This window comes from Gracilinanus agilis, chromosome 4, assembly GCF_016433145.1.
Source record: "Gracilinanus agilis isolate LMUSP501 chromosome 4, AgileGrace, whole genome shotgun sequence".
Classification (NCBI taxonomy): Eukaryota; Metazoa; Chordata; class Mammalia; order Didelphimorphia; family Didelphidae; genus Gracilinanus; species Gracilinanus agilis.
In genome coordinates, this window is record NC_058133.1 from 281183535 (window position 1) to 281197332 (window position 13798).

Sequence of the window (13798 nt, forward strand, 5' to 3'; positions counted from 1 at the left end):
GGAGGAATAAATTTCTGCTTTTTTGTAAATGGATAAAAATAAGGAATTTACCTAATACTAAGTATAATTTAGCAGCCCTTCCTATTCCACTTCCAGGTCTTGAAAGAACATATAGAAATAAAAGGTGAAAAAAAATGAAAAGAAAGGCTAAGATAAAATAAGAAAAGGAATGCCAATTGAAATATTAAAAGGGAACAATCTATACATAATCTGCCTAGTCTTCTTAGAGGGTGAGGGTAGGGCCTTTATGTATTCTATATAGACATTGTGCTTAGCAAAACTACAAAGAGTTTCAATAAATATCTATGGATAATGATTATCATTAAAAATAGGGGCTGCACAGAAAAAAATGGGAGCTATACAGAAAGGATCCATCATCAACTAGAAGTGTCATTAGGAACACAGAGAAGTCAGCTAAAATGGAATCTACTTGTGGATGATTTTCTAAGTGATTAGACGTAGTCACCTTAAACCATATTAGACACCCTAATGAAAACTGCTCTGTGAGTGAGAAGTCTAGAGGAGACAATGCACAGCTTTGGGGTACCCCAAGAGAAACTGTCACCTATATCATCCATCACCATCACAATCATCTAAAGAGTAATAACACTATAAAACCTACTATATAATGCATAGAGAAGAAGTACCTGGCTAAAGCTCTTAAATAATCAGAATATATATTTATTTACAGTGCAACAGATATATTTTAGAAATCAGAAGATTCCAGATCATTGGGACACATTTCAAAGAGAGGTCTCAATGAGCAAACTTAACAACTTGACTTGTCTTGCAAGTTCTATTTACTTTTACCAATAATTAGTTTTTGCTTAAGATGAACTATAACTAGTCATTTCTGTACCTGGGACAAGTGGCAGTGGGGAAGGGTAGGCTCACCTGGAGTACAGCCCTTGAGGGAAGGAAACTAAAAGATTTCTAAGCTGCTGAAGTGGGAGGAAGGGCAGGAAGCCACAATGGGGTGAGGAAGGAAGAGGCTTGGGAAATATGCCATGGAATGATGCTACAGACATCCTTTATATTTCTCACCCTTGGACAAAATTCTAGTCACCTCACCTTAGTTACAGCTCTGTGATTGGGTCTGTAAAGAATACTCTCCCAGTTTCTCTTGCCCTTTTCTCTTCATCGATAAAATCTCAAAACACAAGGATAAGACTATTGGGAGACTTATAAATGTCTTCTGTTTTCTGGAAAATTCTGTATTTTAAAGAGAAAGGGTCTTTAACAGTGTTTTTCCTTTCTACCTTTGCTGTTTCCTCACCATTTTTCTGTATTTTACTCAGAATAGCACCAGCAATTGATTTGGACTAGCTTTACTACAACTCACTTTTGACTTCTAGTCTTTCTCTATTTTCACCATTTGCCACATAAGAATAGTCCACCTTGGATAATCATCACATCTAAGACTGCCATTTTTGATTTTTAAAAGTTTTTAAGTCACAATTTTGGGGTGTGTCCTAACTCTTTAGTCCCTATTATTTTAAGCAAAGTTTAAACTGAGCCTGAACTAAGAACCATGTCAATGTCTTTGCAAGACCTTAATTCACATTCAAGCCAAAGAAGAAGCTAGGTTTTGGGTGATGTTATAAGATCACTTAAATACTGTACACATTGGGGTTCATTCCAAAGAAGAAAAGAGTCAAAAGTAAACAATAAAACCACTTGGAGTCAAAGTCTTTACACGATTAAGTGTGACCTCTTCCTTTAGTGCAAAAGTCTGTGCCACAAGGCCTTGAGGGAGAGGGTGCTTTTCAGATACTATTTTACAGGTGTCTCCTTTTCTGAAGCTTGTCAATGAGTGGTAAAATCCATTGTTCCCAGAAGTCACGCAAGATTGGTTTTCTGTTTTCAGTTGAGCAAAGAATAAGCACTGGATGAGTTTTCTGTGGATGAGATGGTTGTTTCTGGGGGCGACACATTGTACGTTCCTATAAAGCAGAACAGAAGCAAACAACACTGGTCAGAGAGATGTTCTCAAGGTGGAAAGCAGATGCTAATGGAAGGGCAAACTCTACCATGCCTTAAAACCAACTTGTCCTGGTCATCTTCCCAACCATCAGAAATAGTCTAGAGCCAAATGTTTTGCTCTCAAACATGCATGACAGCACAAAAGCCCCAACTCTATTTCATGCCACTCTAGCAGCCAGGGAGAAGCCAGGCCTCTACAAAGCTCTGAGTGTAGCGAGCTGCCCCCACAAGCTTGATCCAAAGCCACTACATGCACTGGCTAGGGAGGACTGGAATTCCCATGCTTGCAGGAAGTGGCAAACTTGTTCAGAGCTGACTCCTTTCCCCTTCTAGTTTTGGTGAACCTGGACAGATATCAAGGAAGGGACCAGAGAGTGAGAAGGAGAGAGAGTAGAAAGAGAAAGGAGGGGAGGGGAAAAGAGACATCGAGGCAAGGCTGATGTGTGAAGGAGGGATGCAGAAGAAGGGGCTTGAAGACAGTGGGGGAGGTACTTGGGTGGGAGAATAGGAGCTGGAGTCGAGTGCAGGGACACGTATATGTGTGTTTGGGGAGGGGAGGGACAAAGTGCCCACCCTACCATTATAATCATGAGCTGCAACAGCCAACAAGGCTTCCATCACTGCATGGGGGGGCCTTTGTGACTGCTGACAACATAAACCAAAGGGATAGTCATTACTGAACACCAAGAACAGAAAAACTGTAATGGAATCAATGACCAATGAGAGATCCATGCAAATATCCAGGCAGTCATTGGACATTTGAATTTTCTTTTAGTTCTAGCAACTTCTTTGTTCATCCTTCATAATCTATCATGACTACAGTCACATCCATAAATTCTACATTCAAACGTAGGTTTAATCTGGGTAATTCTAATAAAAATTTGCGTGCAATTTTATTGTTTTTAATTTAGCTTTAAATTATATAGATAATTTGCAGCTGTGAAGATCTGACTTACTGAGTTCCCTGAATTTTATTTTTAATATCAAATGGGACATATCCATCTTGTTTACTTTGCTCCTAGGGATTGTACTTACTCATATGAATGATTGTCTCTGTTCTGGCAAAGTGATTTATTGGCAACTTCTTCAAAGGGTTTAGTCATTTCTATTTCAACCCATGAGGGTGGTTTATTTGTAAAGTAGAATCTTGGTTGTGCTCTTTTTAAAAAAATGTTTTAATAATCCACAAATAAGTATGTGGAAAACACTACACTTTAGAAATTTTTGTCAATAAAAGAAATTTCCTGGGCTTCTTTTCAAACAAATCAGCACAGCATGGATTCAACTAGCAATCTTCTTTTCTTTTCTTTTCTTTTCTTTTCTTTTCTTTTTTTTAATTAATTAATTTGTTTGTTGGTTACATAAAAATTCTCAGGTATCTTCCTCTCTCCTTCCCTTCCTTGCACTATTGGAGACATTACTTGTCTCTCTTTGTCTCTCTGTTTCTGTTCATTTAGCTTTTCATAATTTCATAAAGGTCTTTCCATGTTTTTTAATTAATCTCATCATTTCTTATTAATTATGTAGCTTTATATAATATTGTCTTGGTTCTCTTCTCATCTGGCAGTTTTCTAGACTTGGGCATGTGTAGAATCTGGTCAGGCTCAAGGAGGATGGGGAATACTAGTTCGTTCTAAGGATGCTTTCTATTCCTACCTGTCTCAAGATAAAAATGTCAGTTATTTATCTTGCCAGAATGTGTTTTGAATGCCATGATATTCCATGCAACACGGTTTACTTTGTGTATTTTGGAAAAGTTGAGCATTCATTTTTTATGTTTGTATTCATACTACAACTTAAATGGAGCCTACATGGATAAATTTCAGTTTGTCAGAGCTGCAGAATCAGAGCCTCTTGAAGGTCAATCATCTAAACAAGCTCAAGGTGGATGATGTCTTGAGGTTTACCAAAGTGACCTTCACATACTTTTGTAATACATAATGCAAAAGTACCTATTGGTTTATGAGTAAAAACTCTTGCAAAGGAGCAGTTTTTAAAGTATGTGGCTGTGTGTCCATGTGTGTTTGTGTGTGTACATGTGCATGTATGTGTGTGTGTGTATGGCTGTAACACTGAAGTGACAGTTTTCTTAAGTCTGTCTATAATCCCCAGACATTATTTTATTTCCACAAGGCATAGGGGGTTGCCCCACTGTAAATAATTGCCTGGTGAAATTTCCCTTCATGTTAACTCTTAGATTTTCTTAAAGTGGGCATTTATATAAATTTTTAAAAATTGAGCCCCCACCCCACCCCTGGCCAAGTAAAGTCATTACTTTTTACATATAGGTCCTAAAAGGGTCAAGGAAGCTATCAAAGGACCAGAAATTCATCTGCTTAACTGACTTGAGAACACCTAGAAGTCACTGCATACCTGTTTTACCAAACAAATTGTTAAATCTTCTTGATATTGGTGAACTCATGGAAAATACAGGAGTTGATGAAGCCAGAGATGTTGACTAGAAGGCATAAAAAAGATCATTTAGAAGCACCGCAATTTTGTTTAGAGCACAAGACAAGTAAGGCCAAAGTTTGAATCTTGATGGGTTAGCTTTTGTCTATTTGGTGACCACAGCTGCACCCTTAGCCCCAACCACTGAATCAAGCCAAATATACATTGTTAGTCACCAGGGGCACTAGCTGAGAAAGTATGAGTGGGTATACATTTCTATTTTTTTTTAAAGCAGAGCATCAAATATCAGGCATCTGCCATAGGACTTGTATAGTTATAATTCAAAATTTTTTTCTTATTAATAGCAGACTATTGAGAATCTCCATACAAAAGAAGGTTAGCACATTATATTAAAGAATAACAAGTTTGGAGCATCTAGGTGGTACAGTGATTAGAGTGCTGGGCCTAGAGTTGGTTGGACTCATCTTCCTCAGTTTGAATTTGCCTCAGACACTTACTACCTCTGTGACCCTGGGCAAGTCGCTTAATCCTGTTTGCCTCAGTTCCTCATCTATAAAATGAACTAGAGGAGGAAATCGCAAACCACTCTAATATTTCTTCCAAGAAAATCCTAAAAAATGCCAGATACAAGTGAAAATGACGGAACATCAATAATAGGTTTGTTTGTTTTTCCAGAAAGAACTATAGCTATTATGAGTTAACTTATTTCTTTGGGTTTTAGGTTCCCCCAGTACACTGATTTCTTAATTTTGATTAAATTATTTAATTTGAAATTCAATTATTTTAATTGAAATTAAAAATCATTGACTTAGGCTATCCAAACTCATTATATCCCAGCTTAAGGATCTCTAGACTTCATATTAATCAAAATCAAGTGGCTGTGCTTATATAGATGAAAGAAGTGGAGGGGCAATGGAAGCTGAGGTACTTATGTTGATAATTGATTTTAGTGTAAGTTCCTTGAGGACAGAGACTTTTATTTTGGTCTTTGTACACCTAGTGCCTAGCATATGAGTCTGGAACTTAGTAGGCGCTTAATAAAGCTTACTAATTGAAAAGACTGTTTTGAGGGATACTATATTATCTGTTTCATGAATCAAAGCCATTGCTTAGTTCATTACTTAGCTACTCATTATGTGGGACTACCTAGGCAAAGCAAAGCAAAATCTCCAGAGATGAAGGATTTACCTTTGTGTGTTGTGAAGACCATCTAGATAAGGAGAATTTATGCAGCAGAGCTTCCTGTACCTGTTGTTTGAAAGAAGTTATCAATGAGCAGGTTAAGTCTTAAGAACTGTTGAATATCCTTAGGAGGGGGATCTAATTATTAAAGAACTTACCTTCTTGTCCCAGAGACATCCAAACAACAAAATGAACAATCCCTAGGGGAGGAAAAGAGATTTTAAAAAATAGGTTAGTTTGCTTTTCTTCAGCTGTAAGGAGATAGTAGGTATAATCCCACAAGACAGAAGTCATTATGAACTTTCTATTGACTTGTCGGTCATTTTTATGCTTTTTTTCAAAAGTTGGAATTAGAGAATAAATATAGCACATAATTATGCAAGAAATATATGCATGTTCCTGTCTAACTATCCATCATCTAGCTATCCATGCATCTATCTATCTATCTATCTATCTGTCCATCTGTCTGTCCATCCATCTGTCCATCAATCTATCCATCCATCCATCCATCCATCCATCCATCCATCCATCCATCCATCCATCNCCATCAATCTATCCATCCATCCATCCATCCATCCATCCATCCATCCATCCATCCATCTGTAAGGGTTAAAATAGGAGTTTTGACAAAATAAGAGAGCAGCTTTTAATAATTTTAGCTTTTAATGAGAATATAGTAGAGTTGTAAATTAATATAATCCCTTTAAACCAGAGAAAAGAAAACTTCTAGGAGCTTTTAACAATTAATAATTTAGTTTAATTAAAATATAGTAAAATGAATATAGTAAAGGAGAGAAATATAGGAAAGTGGTAGAGAAAGAAAATTTCCTAATGTCTATACTAGTTATCCTATAACTACCTATAATTACTACCTATAACTGCCTATAACTACCATTTTTAGAGAAAGTCCAGCTGATCACTCTACAGCTTAGCTCACAAGGCAGAATATATGATATATGAGGTGATTAGTTGGATATTAGATATTAGGTGATTAGATAGATTTTATATCCCAACCACCAACTAATCACCAACCCACACCACCAACAACCAACCCCCAAGGACCAACTTATACCCAGCAGCCAACTTCCCTGCAACTGCCAGTCCTGTTAGCAACTCACCAACATAACTTTCAGCAATGATCTTCTTTTATATCCTTTTCCTACTTCTCTCTATGGTTCCTCCTTTCTGTCTCTATGGTTTCTACTTCCTGTCATTGTGGGCTGGTTAATCCCTACACATCTCTATGGTAAGAGAACCTCCAGGTCCCCATTAAATTAAAAGAAGGAATAAAGAATTCTTTTCTACACATCCATCCATCCATCCATCCATCCATCCATCCATCCATCCATCCATCTATCTATCCATATATCTATCCATACATCCATCTGTCTGCCTGTCTATCTATGTCAATCTATATCTATATCTATCTTTCTGTCTATCTATCTATCTCTACCTTTCTACCTATGTTTGTCTGTCTATCTATTTATCTATCTATATCTGTTTGTCTGTCTAAGTACCCACCTTTTTATCTATTCTTGTTTAAAACAGGATATACTAGAAAATGGACAGCTAGGTGACATAGTGGACAAAGCACCAGGCCTAGAGTCAGGAGAACTCATCTTTCTGAGTTCAAATCTGGTCTCAGGCACTTACTAGCTAAGTGATCCTGGATAAATCACTTAGCCCTGTTTGCCTTAGTTTCTCCATCTGTAAAATAAGCTGGATAAGGTTGTTCGGTTTTTTTTCCAAGAATTTGCCAAGAAAATTCCAAATGGGATCATGAAGAGTTGGACATGACTGAAAAGAACTCAGCAGCAACAACCCTATACCAATGAAATCTGAAATTCAGTCCTTATTTCTAGGACTGAAAAGTTAGAACTAGAAGAAACCTCAAAGGTGATCAAATCAAACCTTCTCATTTTACGGATGAGAAAACTAAGGTCTAGAAGTGAAGTGACCAGGCCAAAGTCACAAAAGGAGTAAATGGTAGAATTATAATTTAAACTCAGGTCCTCAGGCTCCAAATTCAGGGCCCTGTGCACCATACCACATTGCCTGTTAGAAAGGAAATAATGTTATTCATGACTTTTCCAAATATATATGATGATCAACCACCCTGTGAGGAGGGCTCAAATACCCGGGCTTCCCCAAAGAAGGATGACACCAATAAATGAGAAGAATATTTTTTACAAAAAGGGTGATTCAACTAAATAAGGATTTCTTCAGTCTCCTTCAGCCCTTCAGCTCTTTACCTCCATATCAACCCTATCCCTCTGGTGAACTGTGTTCCATTTAGTTTGCTGCTGTTGTTCAGATGTTTTCAATTGTGTCTGACTCTTCATTATTCCATTTGGGGTTTTCTTAGCAATGATAGTAGAGTGGTTGGTCATTTCCTTTTCCAGTTCATTTGACAGGTGAGAAAACTGAGGCATATGGGGTTAAGTGACTTATCCAAGATCACACAGCTGTTAAGTGTCTAAGCCCTGATTTGAACTCCGGAAGATGAGTCTTCCTCATTCCAGGCCACCCTGTAGGTGCCGGTTTGTTAAGTCATCCAGTTCCTTTATCACTTAAAAGACTTAATGTCAGCCTGGGGCACTTGTCTAAGTAGTGAGAACTGCTTAGACACAAGGATTTCTTTAATCTATTTCAGACCATTTGTGTGTGTGTGTGTGTGTGTGTGTGTGTTATACATGTATTACCTTATTTATGCTCTAATGCTTAAAATACTCACAGCCCAGTGAAATAATGCTACACGCATTATTGTTTGCATTTTATGGATGAAGCAATTGAGGGACAGAAAAGTTAAGTGACTTGCTTAATATCACTAAGCTAATATGTGTCAGAAACAGGACAAATAATGCAGTGTGATTTCCTAGATAGTGTGCTGGACTCTTACAGTCAGGAGGCCTGAGTTCAAATTTTGCCACTGATGTTTTTTTAGCTATGTAACCTTGGACCAGCCACTTATTTACACTTTCAGACTTTTATGGTGATAACAATTCCTATAGTACTTACCTCACAGAATAGTAGTGAAGATAAAATAAGAGAATAGTAAAAAGTAGTAACATAATAAAATAATAATAATAATATTAGTATAGTAAATAATAATAAAACCAAATAATATTAATAAAATATTTAAAAGAATGGTAATAAGGGGGGGTAGCTAGGTAGCTCAGTGGTTAGAAAATGGAGCCTAGAATCTGAAAGCCTTAGACACTTACTAACTGAGTGACCCTGGACAAGTCACTCAACCCTATTTGCCTCAGTTTCATCATCTGGGAAACGAGCTGAAGAATGAAATGGAAAACCACTCCACTATTTCTGCCAAAAAAAACAACTCCAAACAGGGCTATGAAGAGCCAGATGTGACTGAAATGACTGAATAACAACAAAAATATTCCAGGGACAGCTAGGAAGCTCAGTGGATAGAGTGCCAGATCAGGTGTCAGGAGGATTTGAGTTCAAATCTAGCCTTAATCCTTTTCTAACTGTAACCCTGGGCAACTTATTCCTGTTTGCCTAGACCTCACTCTTCTGTTTTGGAATAGTTACTAACACAGAAAATAAGAGTTAAAAAAACTAAAATGAGTGAATATGCAAAAAAGTGTTCTATAAACCTTAAAGTGCTAGGTTTTTAGTTATTGTTTTATATGATATATAATACAATAAAATAATAATAATTTTAGTTATTATTGTTAATAATATCAAAAGGGGCTATTTGACAGAGGTGTTCAGCAGTTCAAATGAGAAAAGATATGAAAAATGCTTCGTAAACATAAAAGTAAGATATATCCAATATGGACTCATATGTGTGCATATATATATATATATATATGTATATATATATGTGTGTATCTAAATGTTTGTTTTTATCATGAAATTGACCCAGATAATATTTGTAAACATATTGGCAGGAGAGGATCCTTGATAAGAGAAAGGATTTTCCTCCTCTCTAATATTAATAGGAAGGACAATTTCTATTAAGCATAAATCTACACTCTTAAAATGAGTTCTTCTTTGCTCCCTGAGTTTTGGGATTTCTGAAGGCTGGAGTAAACGGTTCCCCTGAATTACACTCCTTCCCAGTTTTTATTCCTTCTTTGAGTTCTGTCACTAATGCCTCCAAGTGGCATGGAGTAAGGAGGACCTGTGTTTGAATTAGGTCTTGGTCACTAACTAGTTTACTAGTCATTACAAGTCATGATATTTCCAGATGATGACTACACTCCCATTACTTGGGAGTATAACCCTTTGGAGCATCAGTTTTCTCTTTTGTGAAATGGAGATAATAATTATCTTTACTCAAAAGGATTGTTGTGAGGGTCAGGTAAGAATGCATATATAATGCTGTCAACTTTAAAGCACTACATAAATATCAATCATTATTAATAATTACAATGTCTTTTAGTAAACTATTAAGCAACAAGAGGAATAAGTGGTTCAACTCTTCCCATTCCCCACCTTTTTCCCAAGAACTTACTTGGAAGGCATTCAATAGGGTAAATACAATATGGAACACAGCACTGCTTTCCTGGAACACAGTGGCCAGTCCAAACCCCCAGGTGAGTCCTAGGAGGGGAGTGAGGACACCGATGCTCTTGGTTATCTGAAACAGACTATTCTTTTCTTGGATGCTTGGCTTGTCCCCAATGGAGGGCCTCAGGATTTTGGTGATGACCACAAAGGTGATGGTCACATTTATCACCACAATGATCAGTGCAGGAATCACAAAAGCCAGGAGGGCCTTGGTGTCATCCCAGTTGAGCCAGCAGGCGTTTTTCCTCATGTATACATTCCTTGGCTGGGTGACCCCCACGGTAATGATTGAGATGACCAATGGGCAGCCATAGCCCAAGGAGAAAGCAATTGCCTTCTGTATGGATTTGCTCGTGTCATGTAGAATAAAGACTAAGCGGTAGAAAAGCATGAGACCCAGGGTCAACATCCAGAAGAAGACACTTAGGTAAAAGAAGTGAATGAAGAAGGTCGAAGCCACGCAAGCTGTTTCACTGAGTAGGTAGCGTTGGTCATGAATGACAGCAGATACAATGAACCAGGAGTCAGCGATCAGAAGGGAGGCTGCAATGTTCACTATGCAAACATGGCGCATGTAAGAGGTCCGATTTTTGGTCACCGATTTCCAGACAAAAGCTTCAATAATCAGACAAGCTGCTAGACTCAAGATGGAGAAGCCAAGGCCAATATAAGAAATGATATCCAGCAGAATTTGTATGAGGGAGTTGGATTCTGGAGAGTCAGGAGACATAAGGATGGAAAATGAGGTTAAATGATTGCAGGTGCAGAGGACACTCTCCTCTTTAACTTGGTCAACAAAGCAGCCAGTGTTGTCCCATCCCCCCGTATGGTTGGAGAGGTGAAAGTTCCAGAAGACACATTGAGGTGCCACCAATGACAGGTCGTTCTTCTTGAACTTCATTGAGATCCTGAATGGCTTTGTCACACCCTGGCTCACTGTGGTTGTCATCACCAAGCCATTCACTAAGTTCTTGTCCAGAGTTCCCTGAGGCAGGATAGCTTTTAGTGTTGGGTATGCCAGTGTGACTATGGATGAGTTTGGCTCCAGGCTTTCTATCTGATGCCTGTCAATGATTACATGGCCCCAGAGATTGGAATCGGGAAAGACAAAGTGCTGGTCATAGTCTGTCACTTGACTGGCAGTAGTCACGAGACCCCTCATTTGCACGTTGACCTGGGTGATGGAAGGAATGGCACTGACTCCCTCATGCAACACTCTGGAGAATCTCTCCATGGAATCCAGTAACCGAGAGCTCTCATTGGCCTGTTGCTGATGCAGAACTTGCCAGGTACTCAGTAGGGGTTTTCCAAGAATGACATTGACTGTAGAGAGGACATGCTGTAAGAGAAACAGCACACGGAGTGTGAACAAAACAACACAGTAGGGGCAGCTAGGGAGCTCAGTGGATAGAGAGCAGGCCTGGAAATAGGAAGTCCTGGGTTCAAATATAAATCAAGTGATCACATATAATCCTTTAGGCAGATAACTGCAATTATGATTTTTTAGAAAGAGTTAGACCCACTTAACACTTAACTTTATATAAAATATTAATTATCATAAAATATTAACCACAGTATTAGAAAGGACATAGTATGGTTAGAAGAAATAGTGTGATTGTTCTGGAGAATTCGTTAAATTTTGTCATCTTAACCTTGTCCTGGAACTCATGACTTGGTATCAAATGTTCCAAATTCTTTTTACCAAATGCTAGAGTATATTTCTTAACATCCTATGTACTTCCTGCCTTGTTAATGACGTTGACTAATTAACTGTCAAAAGCTGACAAATCACACTGTTGAACATCTAAAGGGGTTTTTGCCACAAGCTGGGTGTGGTGAGACATCCAGCTTTAATTTACCATAATTAAAGTTTAGATCTTCAGCTCAGAATGATGGCCCAGAGATATATTTATTTCTTACACAGGGTCATTCTGAGGAATGAATGAGTTAGCAACAAAAGAGTGCTTGGCAAACCTTAAAAAATGTTATAAATTCTAGTATTATTATCTTAGAATCTTTAGCTTCCTTTAAGATTTAGCCCTAGTATTCACCTCCTATGGAGAACCCTTCTAAAATGTTAGTACTCTCTAGTCTCAAATTATCTTGTATTTATTGTTCTGTTTATATGTTGTGTTCTCCAGTAGAAAGGAAGTTCCTTGGGAGTGGCAGATTTTTGTTTGTCTCTATATCCATCCACATGGCATCTGACATGTAGTAGATGCTTAACAAATGTTTGGCAAAATAAATCACCTTGGGGAAATTTTCCATTTAATAGGGATCATATCTCTGGAAATTGGTTATGTTCTTACTGTTTTCTGATATTGAGATGGGCAAGTGCTAAATTGAATTTGAGAAAATTAGCCCAAGTCCAAAAGACTTGGGAAGCTAGAGTAGAAACTGGAATTCCATGCATTGTATTTGACTGATGTTACCTGAAGCATAACGTTGGTAATGACCAACCAGCTAAGAAAATGTCCTGGCATGTCTTTTGGTGGTATTACAGAAATGAACTTGTAATAGATTTAAAAAGGAAAAAAAAGGAATATTGAGTTAATCATAGAATCACAAATGGGGAGCTGGAAAAATATCAGATGTCATCTGTTTCAGCTTCCTTCTTTTTGAGGTCCATGGAGTAGAAATGACTTTCCCAAGATCTCCCAGATATAAGCAGCAAAATCAGGATTTGAACCCAGAACTTCTGAGTTTACTTTTGTGTACTACACTGCTTCCTAATCTATAGCAGCAAGCATGTCATGTAGATTGAGGGCAGGAAATCCAAACAAAACTTAAAAAAATTTTAAGCATAACTTACTTTCATCATATCTGAAGTTACTTGGGTTGGGACTGTTGACAGCAATTCCAAGATGGTAATAATGGCCTTCAGGTTTCCAGGTGATGATTTAATCTCATTTTCCACCTTCCCAGTACTACTGGACAGATCCTGAAGGTATGTCAACAGCTTCTCCTCTTGCTCAGGGCTCATAAGCAAAGCCTAGGAGAGTAAAGCCACCAGTTAGTTAACAAGTTGTATTCCATCACAAAATCTCTCAAATCTATCCCTCCATCTAACCTGCCATCAAACCATATAACATGTATAATGTTAATACAGTGCTTTCATGTTGCAAAGCACTTTACATATATAATTTCTTTTGATCCTCATGAATGGTCCTGAGATGTGCTACCTATATTAATATTATCCCTATTTTACAGATGAAGAAACTGAGGCTCAGAAAGTTTAAGCTGCTTTGTAGTGATCACATAGCTAATATACAACAAAAGTCAGATTCTAGCCCATGACTCTCTCAGCTTCTGAAAACAAGCATTCTTTTCACTATAAAAATTCATACAGACATTTGCCTAGGAGTAATTTTATTAAAATTGCTTTGAGCTAGTCTACATGAATAAATTCTGAGAGGATCTTTCCTATATTTCTCTCCTAAACTGGAAGAGGTTATAGATCCAGAGCACATCTGTAATTTTTTCTCAAAAAAAGGAAAAGAAAGAGAAAGAGTAGAAAGAGGAGGAGGAGGAGGAGGAGGAAGGAGGAGGAGGAGGGAGGAGGAGGAGGAGGGAGGAGGAGGAGGAAGGAGGAGGAGGAAGGAGGAGGAGGAGGAAGGAGGAAGGAGGACAAGGAGGAGGAGGAAGGAGGAGGAGGAGGAGGGAGGAGGAGGAGGAAGGAGGA

At 38.0% G+C, this 13798-nt stretch overlaps 1 protein-coding gene across 1 annotated transcript in view; it reads right to left on the bottom strand.

Annotated features, from left to right (window-relative positions):
• Positions 1–657: 657 nt before the first annotated feature.
• The window catches only part of ADGRF5 (adhesion G protein-coupled receptor F5), a 99936-nt gene continuing 86795 nt past the window's right edge, over positions 658–13798 (bottom strand). The window contains exons 16-21 of the mRNA XM_044675720.1: positions 12929–13108; positions 10061–11455; positions 5736–5777; positions 5584–5643; positions 4357–4441; positions 658–1943 (exon numbers count right to left, since the gene is read on the bottom strand). Coding sequence (XP_044531655.1) covers positions 1864–1943; positions 4357–4441; positions 5584–5643; positions 5736–5777; positions 10061–11455; positions 12929–13108 — 1842 coding nt within the window. The 3' untranslated portion in view covers positions 658–1863. The remainder of the gene's footprint in view (positions 1944–4356; positions 4442–5583; positions 5644–5735; positions 5778–10060; positions 11456–12928; positions 13109–13798) is intronic.